We start from the raw sequence: 17,117 nt of genomic DNA, 5'->3' as shown, positions 1-17,117 counted from the left end.
TAAACAGCTCTTAACCCCCCTCGTTCTCTCTCCCTTTCTTCTCTCTTCCTCTCCTTCCACACTCTTCCTCATCCACCCCACCTTTCGCACTCTCTTCCTCATCGCTCACTCTTTCTCCCTTCAGGTGAAGGACCTTGTTGCCAGGATCTCCATCAAGTGGCAGGTGCTGGTCCAGAGAACCCGGCCTCTCCAGGTAGACATGCATAGAGAGCTACAGTACATAAAGCCATAGCTAGATGTGTGTGTGTATATAGATAAACCCTGGAATCAATCTTTATTTCTCTTTTACTATTTTCTACATTGTAGAATAATAGTGAAGACATCAAAACTATGAAATACACATGGAATCATGTAGTAACCAACCGTGTTAAACAAATCAAAACATATTTAACATTTAAAAGCTAGTTGAGAGAATGCCAAGAGTGTGCAAGCTGTCATCACGGCAAAGGTGGCTACTTTGAAGAATCTCAAATATATTTAGATTTTTTTAACACTTTTGTTACTACATGATTCCATATGTGTTATCTTTAGTTTTGATGTCTTCACTATTATTCTACAATGTAGAGAATAAAAAATAAAGAAAACCCCTTGAATGAGTAGGTGTGTCCAACTTATGACTGGTACTGTATGTTCGTGTAGTCAGTTAGTTAGTTCAGGGAAGTACTCCAGGTAACTATAGTATCGCAGAGCTGTGTTTGGTTTAATGCTGTGTGTTTATTATTGCAGAGTAAAAGTGTTAGAATAATGTTAGGTTTATTCCTACAGGGTAAGCTGTAGTGATGTGTTTGATAGCAATGTGATATGTTTTATAGTAATGTGTGTATTGCCTCCAGGATAAACTGTGTGACTTCTGGCCAGCCTCCGCCTGAGGATGCTGTGAGCAGCAGCCAGGAGAGCCAACACGCCCACAGGGAGAGAGAAGGGGAGGAAGAGAGAGAGGAGACAGGGTCATGGAAGGAGAAGAAGATGAGGGGGACGAGGTGGTGGACGGAGAGTGACAAGACAGGAGGAGAGGATTGCAGTGGAAGAATTTGGCAATGGAGGATGAGAGCGAAGAGAAAGAGAAGACACCAGAAAAGCACTGTCATGAGAGCTGAATCTCTCTTCAATGTTCTAAAGCCATGACAATTTTCTGGAATTTTCCAAGCTGTTTAAAGGCACAGTCAACTTAGTGTATGTAAACTTCTGACCCACTGGAATTGTGATAGTGAATTATAAGTGAAATAATCTGTCTGTAAACAATTGTTGGAAAAATGACTTGTGTCATGCACAAAGTAGATGTCCTAACCGACTTGCCAAAACTATAGTTTGCTAACAAGAAATTTGTGGAGTGGTTGAAAAACGAGTTTTAATGACTCCGACCTAAGTGTATGTAAACTTCCGACTTCAACTGTATATACACTTCCCTTGAAACCACTGTCGGTTGTGTGACCTAATGAACACAACCCTAGTTCTCCTGATTTAACCGGACAACAGGTGTAGTCACTTGGAACCAGACGCAAGCAAACAAACCTATGCTGGGCGGGACTAGCTGCTGCTCTTGTCCAATAAGAAACTCATATTTTGTTGCAAAACAAATTCTGTTGCAAAATTACCCATATATACACCCTGGTAAATAACCCTTTGTTGACCTGCTGGTCCAGGGAGGCACAGTCCTCCTCTTCCTCCCGCTCTCTGTGTGGGTGGTGACTCCTCCTGTAGCAGGAGGTGGCCAGCCCCCGGAGAAGTGAGGAGGGCCGCATTTGGGAGAGGTAGGGACGCAGGTCTGACAGCTGGAACTCTGTGTTGGAGGGAATGTAAGTGCATCTGTTGTTCAGCAGCTTGGAGATGGCCAACACACTGAGGTGTCTCCTGAGTTGCTTGCCGCGCATGCTGTCTGGCAGGAGCTCAACCAGCCAGCGCAGGTTGTGGTGGTCCTCAGTCAGGGCAATCAGCGACATGCAGATCCTGGGCAGCTACCGGACAGGAGATAGATCAACATCAACAATGAGACAGGAGAAACAGACACACAACACAGTGAGATGAGTTTACCTAGCAAAGGAAAGAAATAAAGTTCAAACTATCAAAAGAAAGAAATTGTGACAAGTATTCATTCATCTCCAGCACCATACCAGTGTCTACATACAGTGAGCTCCAAAAGTATTGTGACAGTAGCTAGGTTTCCATCCAATTTGTGACAGATTTATGGGAATAAAATAAAATAAAAATCTGCATAGAATAACATGCTCATTTTCCACCAGAGATGCGTTTCCATCAAACTAACCTTTTGCGGATAAAAGGCTGTGCGCGATGACGTAGTGCACATAAAAATAACTTTTGCAGTTAAATTACAAGTTACATGGGTTTCCATAGGGCCTCCCGAGTGGCGCAGCTGTCTAAGGCACTGCATCGCAGTGTTTCCTCCGACACATTGGTGCAGCTGGTTTCCGGGATAAGCGAGCAGTGTGTCCAGAAGCAGTGCAGCTTAGCAGGGTCGTGTTTCGGAGGACACATGGCTCTCGAGCTTCGCTTCTCCCGAGTCCGTACGGGAGTTGCAGCAATGGGACTGTAAATACCAATTGGATCCCACGAAATTGAGAAAAAAGGGGGGTAAAAAGTAACATTTTATTTTTTATATAAAATAAACAAACGAGTTTGGCATTTTCAACTTTACTGATGGTTTTGTAACAAAATTGTTGCGTATATTGCAAATGTGCCCACTCTAGTCTTGGCACATGCACATTAACCAACATCTCGCAGATACAGTGCAGGTAGGCTACCTACATTATGAGATTATTATGGACAAGAGTGATATTTTTTGTATTTGTCAAACGGCAGCCAAGCATTGATGATCATGTCACCACAATAAGAACCTCGATATTCATTGGAAAAGAGCATCAAGCTCATCACCTTGCACTTTCACCTCCTAACTTAGTTCATCTGTAGCCTAATAAACAGCATGGTTTACAGATTGGTAGTGGGAGGACCACACAACATCGCGTGACTCCAAGTTTACTTAAATATGATGGTTAAATTAGTATTTGCTCATAAAGGCGTTTCCACTGCCATTTCTCACAATTTATTTTAGACACAAAAAGATCCCACCATGTCGAACAAACAAATTGTCTGTTGGCATTTCATGTTATTTCCATCAGCCTGGTCGTGATGGACTTTTTTCATGCGTCATGTAATTCATCCGCATGAAATGGTTGGATGGAAGCCTGGTGAGTGACATATTTTTGGGGGTTTGGCTCTGGTCTATAGCACTTTGGATTTGAATGGATACAAAATTACAGAGGCACAAACATCACACCCCCTAAGAAATGCTAACCTCTCCTGTTCTTGTAATGGTGAGAGGTTAGCATGTCTTGGGGGTATGATATAAAATGTTAACCTCTCCTGTTCTTGTAATGGTGAGAGGTTAGCATGTCTCCGTAATCATGGTAGCATCCACATTAATGTAGAAGTGTTTAGAAACATATTCTATTCTTATTTAGAATAAAAGTTACCCAAAATGTCACAATACATTATTTACCATTCATTTCTATTGAACACAAAATAATCTCAAACACAAACAAAACAAACAGCAAATGTATCCAACAAGTTTGTAGAGTCAAGCTTGATGTAAATCATTGTGTGCTATGAATATGGGACCAAATATTACACTTTTGACTACTTTAATACACAAGTGAATTTGTCCCAATACGTTTGGTCCCCGATATTAGGGGGGACTACGTACAAAAAGTGTTATAATTTCTAAATGGTTCATCCAATATGAATGGTAATACCCTCACATGAAAGCTGACAGTCTGCACTTTAACCTCAGCCGTTGCATCATCCAAAGTGCTAGAGTACAGAAACAAAACATGTAAAAAAGGTGCAAGTCTACATTCTGTCGTTAAAAAGGGCCTAAAAAAGGTCCTATTCCAAGACAGAGGTGGATTAAAAGTTTAAAAAATCCTCTTAAATTACTATTGTAATTCCTAATTCAATGTCAAAATCTGTAATGAGTTTCTAGCCAGGGGGATACATACAAAACTTAGAAATTTGCCATTTTCATGTACTGTATGTAGACACTGGTATGGTACCAGAGATAATGAATATGATGTTGAAAAGTGGTGGAGTTTCCCCTTTAAAGGCCTTCTAAACCTGCCTTGTTCTTGACCCCTGGCTAAAACAGGCCCTGGGCTTATCTCAAATTAACACAAGCATTTGTTAACCCTGTGCTAAGGACTCATACGTGTATTCCATAGACCTGGGCTAACGTACAAACAACACGCGACAAATACATCCCATCTCCGACATGCATCCAATGTTACGTTCTATCTAGAGTCCTGCCCTGCCCGCAACGTTCAGGCCCTACTCTGTCCCGTTGCTTCTGCCAAATTTAAGGCGCGGCTCGGCCCTAACCCGAAATCAGAAATACAGTAACTTCCTCATATCTATAGGTGCTTTTCTCGGTCTGTCCCCCGCTCCCTGCGCTGTGTGAGTATCCATAGCAACGGCTCCGCATGACAAGACGTGATAGCTGTTAGTTGGTGTTAGCTAGCTACCTTTCGTCACTCGAAATTTGGACAAAACACTATTATTTGGGGTGAAATAACCTCTTCCTGTGACTCAGACAGGTAAACAAGAGAGTGGCAGGCGTCATGAGTAGTGGTGCAACAGATCACAAAACTCACGGTTCGGATCACGGTTTTGAGTCACGGATCAGATCATCAGATCAGCAAAAAACAAGAGACAAATAACTTTGCTTTACATTTATTACTTAAAGAACACTTAAAGACAGGAACTTTTCAATGTTTCAATAAAATCTTAAAATAAAATCTTAAAATAAAATATTCAATTGTTAAATTAAAGCGCAATATGAGGCGTGACACCTTCCTTTGAACAATAGTGAATGAAATAATAGCCTGTGTCAACATAAAAAAAAAAGTTTAAAAGAAAGCAAAGAAAATCAGACCTGAGATTATATCCTCATCTTTTTGAAAAATAATTTGAAGTTGTCTACATTGTCTGGGGAGAGGGTAGACCTCTTTGCAGTCACTATGTCCCCTGCCGTGGAGAACACCAGGCACAGCCAGGTAGCGTCTTGCCATCATGGCAATGTGAGGGTATTTACACTCATTGCTTTTCCACCATCCACTGGAACGCCGCGTGCTGCCTTGTAGGATGCCACCTCCTCTTCGATGGTGTTGGCAAACGTCTTGCCTGTGACCTTGCTCATAAAGGTCGCCCCGAAAAGCTCCTTCATGGCCAAATTATTTTGTGGAGGAGATGCCTCCGAGTCTGCTCCTGTCAGCGCTGTGGCTTGACCCGGCAGAAAAAAATGGCTTGATCTAAAACCTGTTAGGGCTGCAAGCCCGACACCGGTACACCTATGACAACATCCAGCTCAAATGCAGGGCGCGAAATTCAAAATCTATTTTTAAAAAAATATTTAACTTTCACACATTAACAAGTCCAATACAGCATTTGAAAGATAAACATCTTGTCAATCCAGCCAACATGTCCGATTTTTTAAATGTTTTACAGAGAAAACACCACATATATTTATGTTAGCTCACCACCAAATAAAAAAGAGGACAGACATTTTTCACAGCACAAGTAGGATGCAAGTAGCATGCACAAGCCAACCTAACTAACCTAGAACCAACCTAAATAACCTAGAAAAAACTACCTCAGATGACAGTCCTATAACATGTTACACAATAAATCTATGTTTTGTTCCAAAAAATTGCATATTTTAGCTATAAATCAGTTTTACATTACTGCTACCATCATAGCTACAGTCAGAAATCGCACGGGAGTAGCCAGAGAAAATAGACACCAACGTCAACTACTTCTAATTACTCATCATAAAACATTTCAGACAAATATATGGTGGATAGCTAATGAAAGACAAATATCTTGTGAATACAGACAATATTTCCGATTGTTGAAGTGTTTTACAGCGAAAACACAATATATCGTTATATTAGCTTACTACAATAGCTAGCACACAGCAACATTGATTCTAGTCAAACGGTAGCGTTAGCACAGTTCGACAGATATATGAAAAAGCATCCCAAATTGGGTCCTTATCTTTGTGGATCTTCCATCAGAATGTTCTCCAAGGGGTCCTTTGTTCAGAAACGTCTTTATTTCGATCCAGAACAAACAATTTCCCTCTTGAATTAGCAAGCACACTGGCAGTGCGACGCTAACCTCTCCATCTTGAAAAAATTATTGCGTCGCATCACGTCTAAAGTCCAGAAAACATTTCAATAATATAATTAAACTATATTGAAATAACATACTTTAGGATGATATTGTGACATGTATCAAATAAAATCTAAGCCAGAGATCATATTCACCTTTACAGAGTGTTTTCCAGCAGCCGAGTCCAGGTGCTACTTCGCGCCCAGAAAGAAAAATAAACTGCGCAATACTCACTCAAAGAGGCTGTGTTCAAATACAGGACGAGATAATCAACTGATTTCTTCTCTCACTTCCGCATGACACCCAGAGGAAGGCGTATGACGTGTTTCTACAGTCCTAAGTGACATGCCCTTTTATAGACAAGGGCTCGAAGAGCGACATCGATTTTTGGAAATCTCACTTCCAGATAGGAAATGGACTGTAAAAATAGTTCTGTTCCACTTAGAGAAATAATTAAAACGGTTTTAGAAACTAGAGACTGTTTTCTATCCAATAGTAATAACAATATGCATATTGTAAGAGCAAAAATTGATTAAGAGGCCGTTTGAAAATTTGCACATATTTTCCAGTTTTTCAATACGCCCCCTACAGCCATAACAAGTTACTAACAAATCATTTATTTTCATAGAACTATAATTGTGGCAATAACATTTAATAAAAGCCATTATTATTCCAAATCAAAAATGGATGATTCTAATAGCAATAGCATAGACTAACAGACGGCACTATATTTATTATTTAAGTAATTCACTCTTTGTTTTACCTTTTCAGTGGCCACAATGTCAGTGGTGACATCACTGTGTCCTCCGCTGTAGGGCTAAATTGATCACATGTGCAAAGAAAGCCATCTGTGGCCCCAGTCCAGGCTCCATCATTGCATTTACTTGGTTCTTGGCATTATCTGTGGTGGTTGGGATATTGCTATTGGGCCTCTAGCTTCCACTCTGCTACTGTTCCTAGCAGTACCTGTGCCAGATTTGTGCCTCTAATACAGGGGGCGTGTCTGTAGCACCGGACTTCACATCTCCCACTCCTCTGGTCTAGTGAGCAGTCACAGTCACGTAGCTTTCCGTTACCCTGGAGGTGTGGTGATGGCAACAGAGGATGCCTTGGATAATTCATCGACAATTTTGATATTTTCCTGTTCATAAAGATCTGGCACCATCTTCATACTGGAGTGGGTGCGCCAGGGGATTTCCTAGCGTGGCTCAAGCACTTTCACCATGTTTTTAAACCCTTTGTTTTCCACAACAGAGTATGGCCTCATGTCTGCAGAGATAAACATCCCAATAGATTTGGTGATGACTTTAGCTCAGTCTGATGCTACAGCAAAGGGCTGCTTAAATGTCACGGTGAGAAGTTGTCTCTTGGCTGAGTTGGCTCCTGTCACTGACACACCAGGGTGATGACGCTTTAAGTGTGGCCATGCTCAATCTATTTCCATGAGCATACGGCTTTGTGGCACAATGCCTAGACTAGAGGTCGACCGATTAATTAGGCCCGATTTCAAGTTTTCATAACAATCGGTAATCTGCATTTTTGGATGCCGATTATGGCCGATTAGATTGCACTCCACGAGGAGACTGCTTGGCAGGCTGACCACCTGTTACGCGAGTGCAGCAAGGAGCCAAGGTAAGTTGCTAGCTAGCATTAAACAATCAATTTTAACATAACCATTAGTTAACTACACGTGGTTGATGATATTACTAGTTTAACTAGCTTGTCCTGCGTTGCAAATAATCAATGCGGTGCCTGTTAATTTATCATCGAATCACAGCCTACTTCGTCAAACGGGTGATGATTTAACAAGCTCATTCGTGAAAAAAGCACTGTTGTTGCACCAATGTGTACCTAACCATAAACATCAATGCCTTTCTTAAAATCAATACACAAGTATATATTTTTTAACCTGCATATTTAGTTAAAAGAAATTCATGTTAGCAGGCAATATTAACTAGGGAAATTGTGTCACTTCTCTTGCGTTCAGTGCATGCAGAGTCAGGGTATATGCAGCAGTTTGGGCCGCCTGGCTCGTTGCAAACTGTGTGAAGACCATTTCTTCCAAAAAAGACCGCAATTCATTTGCCAGAATTTTACATAATTATGACATAACGTTGAAGGTTGTGCAATGTAACAGCAATATTTAGACTTATAGATGTGGTTCCGTATTTCACTGAAAGAATAAACGTTTTGTTGTACTTTTTCTTTCTTCTCCAACACTGTTTTTGCATTATTTAAACTAAATTGTTTTTATTTATGTATTATATTAAGTTAAAATATAAGTGTTCATTCAGTATTGTTGTAATTGTCATTATTACAAATATATAAAAATCGTCCGATTAATCGGTATCGGCGTTGAAAAATCATAAAATCTGTCGACCTCTAGCCTACACACCGTAATGGTGTTGTCCACCACCCTTCTTCCGTCATATTTGACAGGGAAGCCTAAGTGCTCCCATAAATTAGACTTAAATGAAGCGGGAGGTTTTTCCAGTTCTTCAGCTCCTCCGCTAGCCATGGCTGTCACTGCTCTTTTTTTCTTCTTTGCTTTTTGCAATGCGAACATCCAGGATTGATTCGTTGGGATTCAACATGCCCCGTTCACATGAACAGTAAACACAACTGCTTTAAAAAAATAATCAAATCAACCTTCAGGCTTCAGAGTAAAACACAACATGCATTTGTCTTGTCTTTATCTTCTCACTGCAACTCTGCATCGAAATTTAGCCAATTAATAATTAAAAAAGTAACAGCAGCAGTTAAACTGTATTTCGCACTATGATGGTTAAACTCTGCAATTGATCTGCGGTTCACCTGCGTGCTGAGCCGTGGGGGGTGATCCGTACGGATCACGGATCAACTACGGTCCGTTACACCACTAGTCATGAGCATATGTAGATTAAGTGAAAGTGCAGCTTTTGTGATTGAACCTAGAAAATTCTTGACCCTGTTTCAAAATGGCTATTTTGGCACTGTGTTTAAAAAAAGTCAGTGCTAACCCTGCTCCGGAGCAGGGCCAGCTAGCCCTGGGCTAAGGATGGTGCTAGTCCACTTTACAATGTGCAAGCGTGAACACTCCATTAGCCCTGGGCTTATTTAGACAGCAAATAATTGGATGGGGGAGACAAGCAGGTAGGAGATGAAGTTATAAACGCTGAGGCGGGGATTGAACCCACAACCATTGGGGTTGCACATGTACACGTGTTACTACGGCACCACGCAGAAGCCACAGAAGAAGAAAGAAATAAAACAGTTGACTGACTGACCATGATGTCCAAGTCCCTTATGCTGTTGACCAGGTTGTGCAGTAGGGAGCGGAGGTGCTCAGTGGGCTGGAGGGCGAGCTGCGTGTCCAGGCCCACTCTGCTCACCACCGTCAGGAGTAACAGCAGGTCTCGGTCACTGTAGACCCGCGGGCACAACGACGTACAATGACACATGTACTTGACGACATAGTCAAAGTTGTGTTCAGGGAAAGTTCTGAGCTCCTTCTTGCTGGACAGGCTCTCTGTGCTGATCTGGAGGCCCTCTCTACATACACACAGGTAGTTATTATCTGTCTATCAGAAAAATTGTATGAACAAAGTAGTTATTGACACACACACAGACTTACATCAGGTCTCCCTCAGTGAAGGGGGGTTGTAGGTTCTCCAGGGGGAAAAGGGTGACGAAGGGAACCCCCATGTTCATGAAGACCAGGGTCATGTCTCCAATACTGGGCACCCACACCTCAAACCTCTCACTCTTATTCAGCACCATGTGTTCAGCAGCGGAGCAGGCAATATCTCCAAGGGCCTGTAGTACCTGATGACAGGTCAGCCTGTCTGAGTGGACTGACATCATCTACAGGAGGGAGGGAGGGAGAGAGAAAGAGAGAGGCTGACTTTTTGTCTGTCTTTAATGAGCCATCCTCATTTGATTAAAAACATTTTAGTACCCCCCCGTTAGTCCTCCCCCTATGTTAGTCCCCCCCACAAAAAAAATTGTTGCGTACCACCAAACCACCAGAGGGAGAGAACAACAGAAGAGACATCAGTACATTGATCAATTAAAATTAAGCAATTATACAAACAAACAAATAAATCAATTTGATTAGTCTAGCGCAGGGACAGGTAAAAGGGGGTGTAGAGTAGTACCTGGAAGAGCCAGCGGGTCACCTGGGGAGGACAGGGGGAGGAGCAGTAGGCTCTCTGGAACAGCTGGGAACTGACCTGGGTCCTGAACTGGTCTGGAGAGGACCTGAGAGACACAGAGGAAACGAGAGATGGGAGAGAGAGAGAGGGGAAAAACAACAGAGATGGGGTGATGGGGCAAGAGAGGAGAGGACTGAACATTTCCTCTCAGTCACACACACATCTTACCAGAGGATTGTTTTCTGTGTGGTGTCACACGGGGTGACGTTACAGCGTCTCAGCTGCAGTGTGTGTTGGCTGAAGAGACGGCCAAAGTTGTCCAGGCTGAACACCGCTTCCCCGGGGTGCAGGTCCTGGATGGCACTAGACAACACCGAGAAACGCTGCAGGAAATCCCTGGGGTTGACAAGAGATACACACATGGAAGTGTGGGATTGTGGTTATTAGTCCTCCTCGTGTGTGTGTGTATGTAGTTACCTCTGCTCCTAGGATTAATTGGAAATGTGGTACCTAGACACTACAACCGAAAATGTCCGCTGCATTTATCTGCCTTAATCGACGTCATCGGCGCCCGTAGAGCGGTTGTTTTTAAGGGCCTTGCTCACAGACAGAACAGCAGATTTTCCCACATTGCCCGGCTCAGTGATTCAAACCAGCGACCTTTCGCTGTTAACCTCTAGGCTACCTGCACTCTGTTTTCTGTACGCTCCACTTTTGTGTTTATATGGATGTACAGTACCAGTCTAAAGTACTGGGTTGACTTTATTTTTACTGTTTTCTACATTGTAGAATAATAGTGAAGACATCAAAACTATGAAATAACACATATGGAATCATGTAGTAACCCCAAAAAAGTGTTAAACAAATCAAAATATATTTTATATCTAAGATTCTTTAAAGTAGCCACCCTTTGCCTTGACAGCTTCGCACACTCGTGGCATTCTCTCAACCAGCTTCATGAGGTAGTCACCTGGAATGCATTTCAATGAACAGGTGTGCCTTGTTAAAAGTTAATTTGTGGAATTTCTTTCCTTGTTAATGCGTTTGAGCCAAATCAGTGTGACAAGATAGGGCTATCTTCTGTATACCACCCCTATTTGATAAAAGATCAAGTCCATATTATGGCAAGAACAGCTCAAATAAACAAAGAGAAACGACAGTCCATCATTACTTTAAGAAAATGTCAAGAACTTCAAGTGAAGTCACAAAAACCATCAAGCGCTATGATGAAACTGGCTCTCATGAGGACCGCCACAGGAAAGGAAGACCCCGAGTTACCTCTGCTGCAGAGGATAAGTTCATTAGAGTTAACAGCCTCAGATTGCTGCCCAAATAAATGCCTCACAGAGGTCAAGTAACAGACACATCTCAACATCAACTGTTCAGAGGAGACTGTGTGAATCAGGCCTTCATGGTCAAATTGCTGCAAAGGAAACACTACTAAAGGACACCAATAAGAAGAACAGACTTGCTTGGGCAAAGAAACATGAGCAATGGACATTAGACTGGTGGAAATCTGTCCTTTGGTCATATGAGTCCAAATTTGAGATTTTTGGTTCCAACCGCCGTGTCTTTGTGAGACGCAGAGTAGGTGAACGGATGATCTCCGCATGTGTGGTTCCGACCGTGAAGCATGGAGGAGGAGGTGGGATGGGGCTTTGCTGGTGACAGTGTCACCAGCGAATTCAAGGCACACTTAACCAGCATGGCTACCACAGCATTCTGCAGCGAAATGCCATCCCATCTGGTTTGTGCTTAGTGGGACTATCATTTGTTTTTCAACAGGGCAATGACCCAAAACACACCTCTAGGCTGTGTGTAAGGGGTATTTGACCAAGAAGGAGAGTGATAGAGTGCTGCATCAGATGACCTGGCCTCCACAATCACCCAACCTCAACCCAATTGAGATGGTTTGGGATGAGTTGGACTGCAGAGTGAAGAAAAAGCAGCAAACAAGTGCTCATCATATGTGGAAACTCATTCAAGACTGTTGGAAAAGCCTTCCAGGTGAAGATGGTTGAGAGAATGCCAAGAGTGTGCAAAGCTGTCATCAATGCAAAGGGTGGCTACTTTGAAGAATCTCATATATTTAGATTTAACACTTTTTTTGGTTACTACATGATTCCATATGTGTTATTTCATAGTTTTGATGTCTTCACTATTATTTTACAATGTAGAAAATAGTAAAAATAAAGAAAAACCCTTGAATGAGTAGGTGTGTCCAAACTTTTGACTGGTACTGTATGTTTTAAGTGTGTGTGTGTGTGCGTGCGTGCGTGCGTGCGTGTAGTTACTTTTGCTGCAGTGAGATAGCCTCCTCAATGTTCTCCTCCTCCTCTTCCTCAGCCAATCTCAGCAGTTTCTCCTTACAGGAGAGATGCAGCTTGGCTTCCATCTCCTTAGACCTGGGGAGAATAACCACGACATAGCACACATTGTTATGACATAGAGCTCTTGTTTAATTCTAAAAGTCTAAGCCGTTGGGGGGTTCTAAGCTGACATATGGAATTGTTTTAAGATGGTCATACCATGGATCATTTAGCTATTTGATTAAGAATTTTTAGGTAACTAACAAAATATATATATTTGATAAAATATTGAATTTGGCCTTTACTACTATAGCCCAGAGAAACACATTGAAAAACACATTTATAAATGGGAAAAAAGACAGTCAAAAACGAAATGACAAACAAGGTTTTGAAGTGTTTGCTCTATATCTAGAGACATAAGAAAGCTCAGGAAATATATATATTCTTTACAGATATTTAACCCCTTTTGGGTAGGCACAAATCTACCTTCATCCTTCCATTCCTTTTTAAAAACGGTACAGGTTACCTTCAGACGACACTTGTGGGGGTCATAGAGCAAAACGGCGAACACCATCGTGTTTGTGAAAGTTTCCCCTTTCCATAGTAACATAGTTTTACGTCAAACAGTTCAGACGCTCCAGACATTATCGTGAGAAGACCGATTTGTGGGATGTCACATGGTTTGACAAACACCGCTCTAGCTCTGTCACCTTTCACCGCAGAAGTGCGACATAGGCAGATGCGGTGAATTGAGATGCATCCAAGGCAAAAAAACAGATCTCATTAGTTTAGCAAAGCTCTCCAGTTTAGCAGAGCTCTCCAGTTTAGCAGAGCTCTCCAGTTTAGCAGAGCTCTCCAGTTTAGCAGAGCTCTCCAGTTTAGCAGAGCTCTCCAGTTTAGCAGAGCTCTCCAGTTTAGCAGAGCTCTCTAACTAAAGTGACTGATTTTGATGGAGATTGTGTTTATTATGTTACTTAGATTGATGTAACATAATAAACACAGGTCGACTAGGGGGTTAAGCAATGCAGAGACCTCTCCATCACCTTAGACCTGGGGGAATAACCACGACAGTGTTGTGACATAGTACTCATACAATATGATATACAACTCTTGTTTAAGCAATGCAGAGACCTCTCCATCACCTTAGACCTGGGCGGGAAACAACAAGGACAGAACAAAGTCACGTTTCACAGCAATGTGTCATCTCACAACAACGATGATACTGTTATTTATTGTTGTGCCTCGTCTCACAAAAGCTTCACAGAACTTGCAAACTTATTTTTATACTGTTCAACATACCTTGTGTCAATTGAAGATTATCCCTAATACTGACAAAGCTAATGGTGTTTTCTAAAGCAAGAAATAGATCTCTGAACATTTCACCTATTACGTCAGGGCAATGAGATTGAGACTAACCTCATAAAAACTTGGAATTTTAATTGATGATGGCCTCATTTAAATTGCATATTCAACAACTTACACAAAAATTGAAGCTGAAGTTGGGATTTATTTTAGGAATAAGGCTCGTTTTTCTTTTGAAGCCAGAAGGAGGCTAGTATCAGCTACATGTATGCCTTTACTAGACTATGGGGATATTTTATATATGAATGCTTCCGCTCAGTGTTTGAGATCAATTGACACCCTTTACCAAGGCGCATTGAGATTTATTTTAAACTGCAAAACCATTGCGCACCACTACACTCTATATACCAGGGTTGGCTGGCCTTCTCTAGTCACTCGTAGGCTCAGTCACTGGTATACTTTTATTTACAAAGCCATTTTGGGTTTACTACCATTTTATTTGGGCATTTTTGTGGTGGGTACTCTCTTCGTTCGCAGGACTTTATCCTGCTAACTGTTCCAAATGTCCAAACTAAATTTGGTAAAAGGGCTTTTATGTGCTCTGCCCCATCGGCTTGGAACGCTTTACAAAATACTTTTAACCTGGAAGAACATGTCCTGATTGGTGTTTGTAAATCACTGATGAAGGACTTTGATGCTGATTCCCTGACCTGTCAATGTTTTTAATGTGCTGTTTTATGATTTTGTTATACTCTTGTGAATTCTATGGTTTTTACTAGATTACTTGTAGTTTTTCATGTTGTCTGTCTGTAATTTTTGTAATGACTTGGTGCTGCCTATCTTGGCCAGGACGCTCTTGAAAAATAGATTTTAAATCTCAATGAGCCCTTCCTGGTTAAAAAAATAAAATAAAATGGTACATTGTCATTTTAAAGCAATGCAGTGATTTCTCTATCTAAAAGACCCACATGGAGAAAATAGCACTATAATGTCACTTATGATAAAGCAAAACCTTTGAATGCTCTCCTTTTCCTTCAGCATCTCATCCAGGTTGTTCCTGTAACTGGTGTGTTTCGCTTTAGATGAAGAAGCCTGCCAGAGAAAACACCACATCAACGTTATCAACCCATTTAGACTGAGGTAATACTAGTGTAAAACACTGTACCAAACACTGTAGCATTGTTAGAGACGACTTGTAATTTGTAGTACACTGTTTTACGGCACTTCAAATTAGTCCTTTGAACTTTTCTAACCTTTTACAATTAGTTACAACTAAACCATATAAATGCATTATAGAAAGTTGCTCCTTACAGACTGGTTATAGTGGCTATACTGGACCGCATTTAGGCCTACATCAAAACTGGAAAATTACAATAAGTGAATAAAACATTTTTGACCACGACCCATAGGGACACAGCCCGAAGAAAGTTGCATCTTACTGGTTGGCTGTGGTGTGGGAGTCCAACGGGGATGCTGGGTACAGGGATGGTTCCTTTTTCTGGGGTGTCTGGGGGCCGGGCGGTACGGTCCAGGATCTGATGCAGGGACGGCAGCTGGTCTTCGTCACTGCTGCTGCTGTTCTGGGATAGCGCCAACTCTAGCCCCAGGCTCAGGTCGAGGCCTAGGCTAAACTCCACATCCAGAGGGTCCTCCTCCAGACTCTTACGGGAATTGTTCTTGTTGCTTCTTTGTTCTCCTTCCTCAAGGAACGATACAATCTTATGGACCTTCTGGTCTCCTTCCTTCCTCTTGTCACCCTCCTTTCCTTGTCCATGTCGGTCCAGGGTTGAGGATGGACTGGTTTTGAGGTCTGCCGTCTCCAAGCTAAATGACTTGTCCTTACATGAGGATGAAGACTTTGCAGAGGCTGAGAGGGGGATAGTTTTCAGAACGGAGGACTCTGTCTTGAGGTAGGCATTCTCATTCATAGGTGACACCAACTCTGCTGAAGCAATACTAGAAGATCTTGTTTTCAGTCCTGAGGTGACATCCTTAGGGGGCTTCCCTGAGGAAGATACAGTGCTGGTGATGGCTCTGTACAAGCCGCTCTCTAGTTTAGTCAAGTCATTCCTGCTCAACTCCAGCCTTACAAAGGAGGAGTAGATTTTGGGGTCCAGGAGTAGCTTACAGGGGTCCATTGCAGTGTCCTTACAGGAAGAGATCTTGGGACATGGGATTCGCTGTGAGCGGGATCTTGGGGGGATTTCTCTAGGGCTTGTTACATAGGGGGACCCCGGTCCCATACTAGCATCACTGACAGTAGCCAACACAACAGACAGAGGAACCTTGTTGTGTACAGAGGGCGACCTGTCTCCTCTCTGGGGACTAGGGGAAAAGGTAATCGCTGCTCTAGACAGGCTAGAGGTTATGGGGTCAGGGGTGAAAAGGTCATTCAGGTCATCCGGCAAGGCAGACGTTCTCCGTGGGCGAGAGACGTGTCGCTTCTTTTCCAATGCGTGATGGCGCCGAGAACTAGGAGATTTTGAGTCGGGTTTGGGGGTTCTCCCGTCGGGGCGAACTGTCGGTTCTCTTCCTCCACTCTCTCGCTCTCTGGTCTCTTTAGCTCTACTGCATTCTCCTCTACTATGGATTGTGACTGGCAGGTTGGCTGGGTTGCCAGATTGGCTGTAGCGGTTGCCTGTTTGAGGACATCTACCACTGTAAAAAGATTGAGTGTTGCCAGATTGGTGATTCATTCTCCTGTATCCAGCCTGAGGGTTGCCGTTCTCCCTCACACTATTGCAGCATGGCGTCTTTCCATGGCCGGTGCAGCGCTTCCTCGCAGGTTTGGGTGTGGAGAGTGGATAGGTAGGGACAGTCCTCCTGTCTCTCGCCATCCCTTCCTCTGTCTTCTTAGGGGTGAGACTCTTCTTCAACCTTAGAGTAGGACTTGAGCTCAGATTGTTCTTCATGAAGACTTTCTTCAGGTAGGATGGGTTGGGGCTGGTGGACATCTTAGAACTAGGAGTAAGGGGTCAAATTAAATAAAATGTATTCATAACAGACCACTTAGCCATCACAAACCAGGCTTTACAGAGATCACAACCAGTAACATTTCTGGCTTTTCAATTGATATTATATTCATTGATTCTTGTAGAAGGCCTTATGAGCTTAGTTAGCACAATTATCTAAACGATCATAAGTCAAAATATAAGGTTAGCTCACTCCATCGTCCATCTTTCTGTAGTCATTT

The 17,117-nt window shown here is 42.4% G+C and overlaps 2 protein-coding genes across 9 annotated transcripts in view; one reads left to right on the top strand and one right to left on the bottom strand.

The window, feature by feature from the left end:
* LOC111968266 (SMC5-SMC6 complex localization factor protein 2-like) overlaps positions 1-1,076 on the top strand; it is a 7,172-nt gene extending 6,096 nt beyond the window's left edge. Inside the window, exons 2-3 of one of the 3 annotated variants that reach the window (XM_070444985.1) lie at positions 125-193; positions 834-1,076. In XM_070444985.1, the coding sequence (XP_070301086.1) occupies positions 125-193; positions 834-869 (105 nt within the window). In that variant the 3' untranslated portion in view covers positions 870-1,076. The remainder of the gene's footprint in view (positions 1-124; positions 194-833) is intronic. The other 2 variants (XM_070444984.1, XM_023993811.2) reach the window with 2 other exon arrangements.
* A 214-nt stretch (positions 1,077-1,290) lies between these two features.
* The window catches only part of LOC111968083 (serine/arginine repetitive matrix protein 2), a 28,653-nt gene continuing 12,826 nt past the window's right edge, over positions 1,291-17,117 (bottom strand). For 5 of the 6 annotated variants that reach the window (XM_070444981.1, XM_070444982.1, XM_023993619.2 and 2 more), the window contains 8 exons: positions 15,364-16,885; positions 14,937-15,016; positions 12,608-12,718; positions 10,542-10,709; positions 10,317-10,419; positions 9,794-10,023; positions 9,447-9,711; positions 1,291-1,955 (listed from right to left, as the gene is read on the bottom strand). In XM_070444981.1, coding sequence (XP_070301082.1) covers positions 1,557-1,955; positions 9,447-9,711; positions 9,794-10,023; positions 10,317-10,419; positions 10,542-10,709; positions 12,608-12,718; positions 14,937-15,016; positions 15,364-16,885 — 2,878 coding nt within the window. In that variant the 3' untranslated portion in view covers positions 1,291-1,556. Of the gene's footprint in view, positions 1,956-2,263; positions 2,546-9,446; positions 9,712-9,793; positions 10,024-10,316; positions 10,420-10,541; positions 10,710-12,607; positions 12,719-14,936; positions 15,017-15,363; positions 16,886-17,117 lie in introns of all 6 variants that reach the window. The other variant, XR_011480356.1, reaches the window with a different exon arrangement.

This window comes from Salvelinus sp. IW2-2015, linkage group LG8 (assembly GCF_002910315.2).
Source record: "Salvelinus sp. IW2-2015 linkage group LG8, ASM291031v2, whole genome shotgun sequence".
Classification (NCBI taxonomy): Eukaryota; Metazoa; Chordata; class Actinopteri; order Salmoniformes; family Salmonidae; genus Salvelinus; species Salvelinus sp. IW2-2015.
This window is presented reverse-complemented; position numbering and strand designations above follow the sequence as displayed.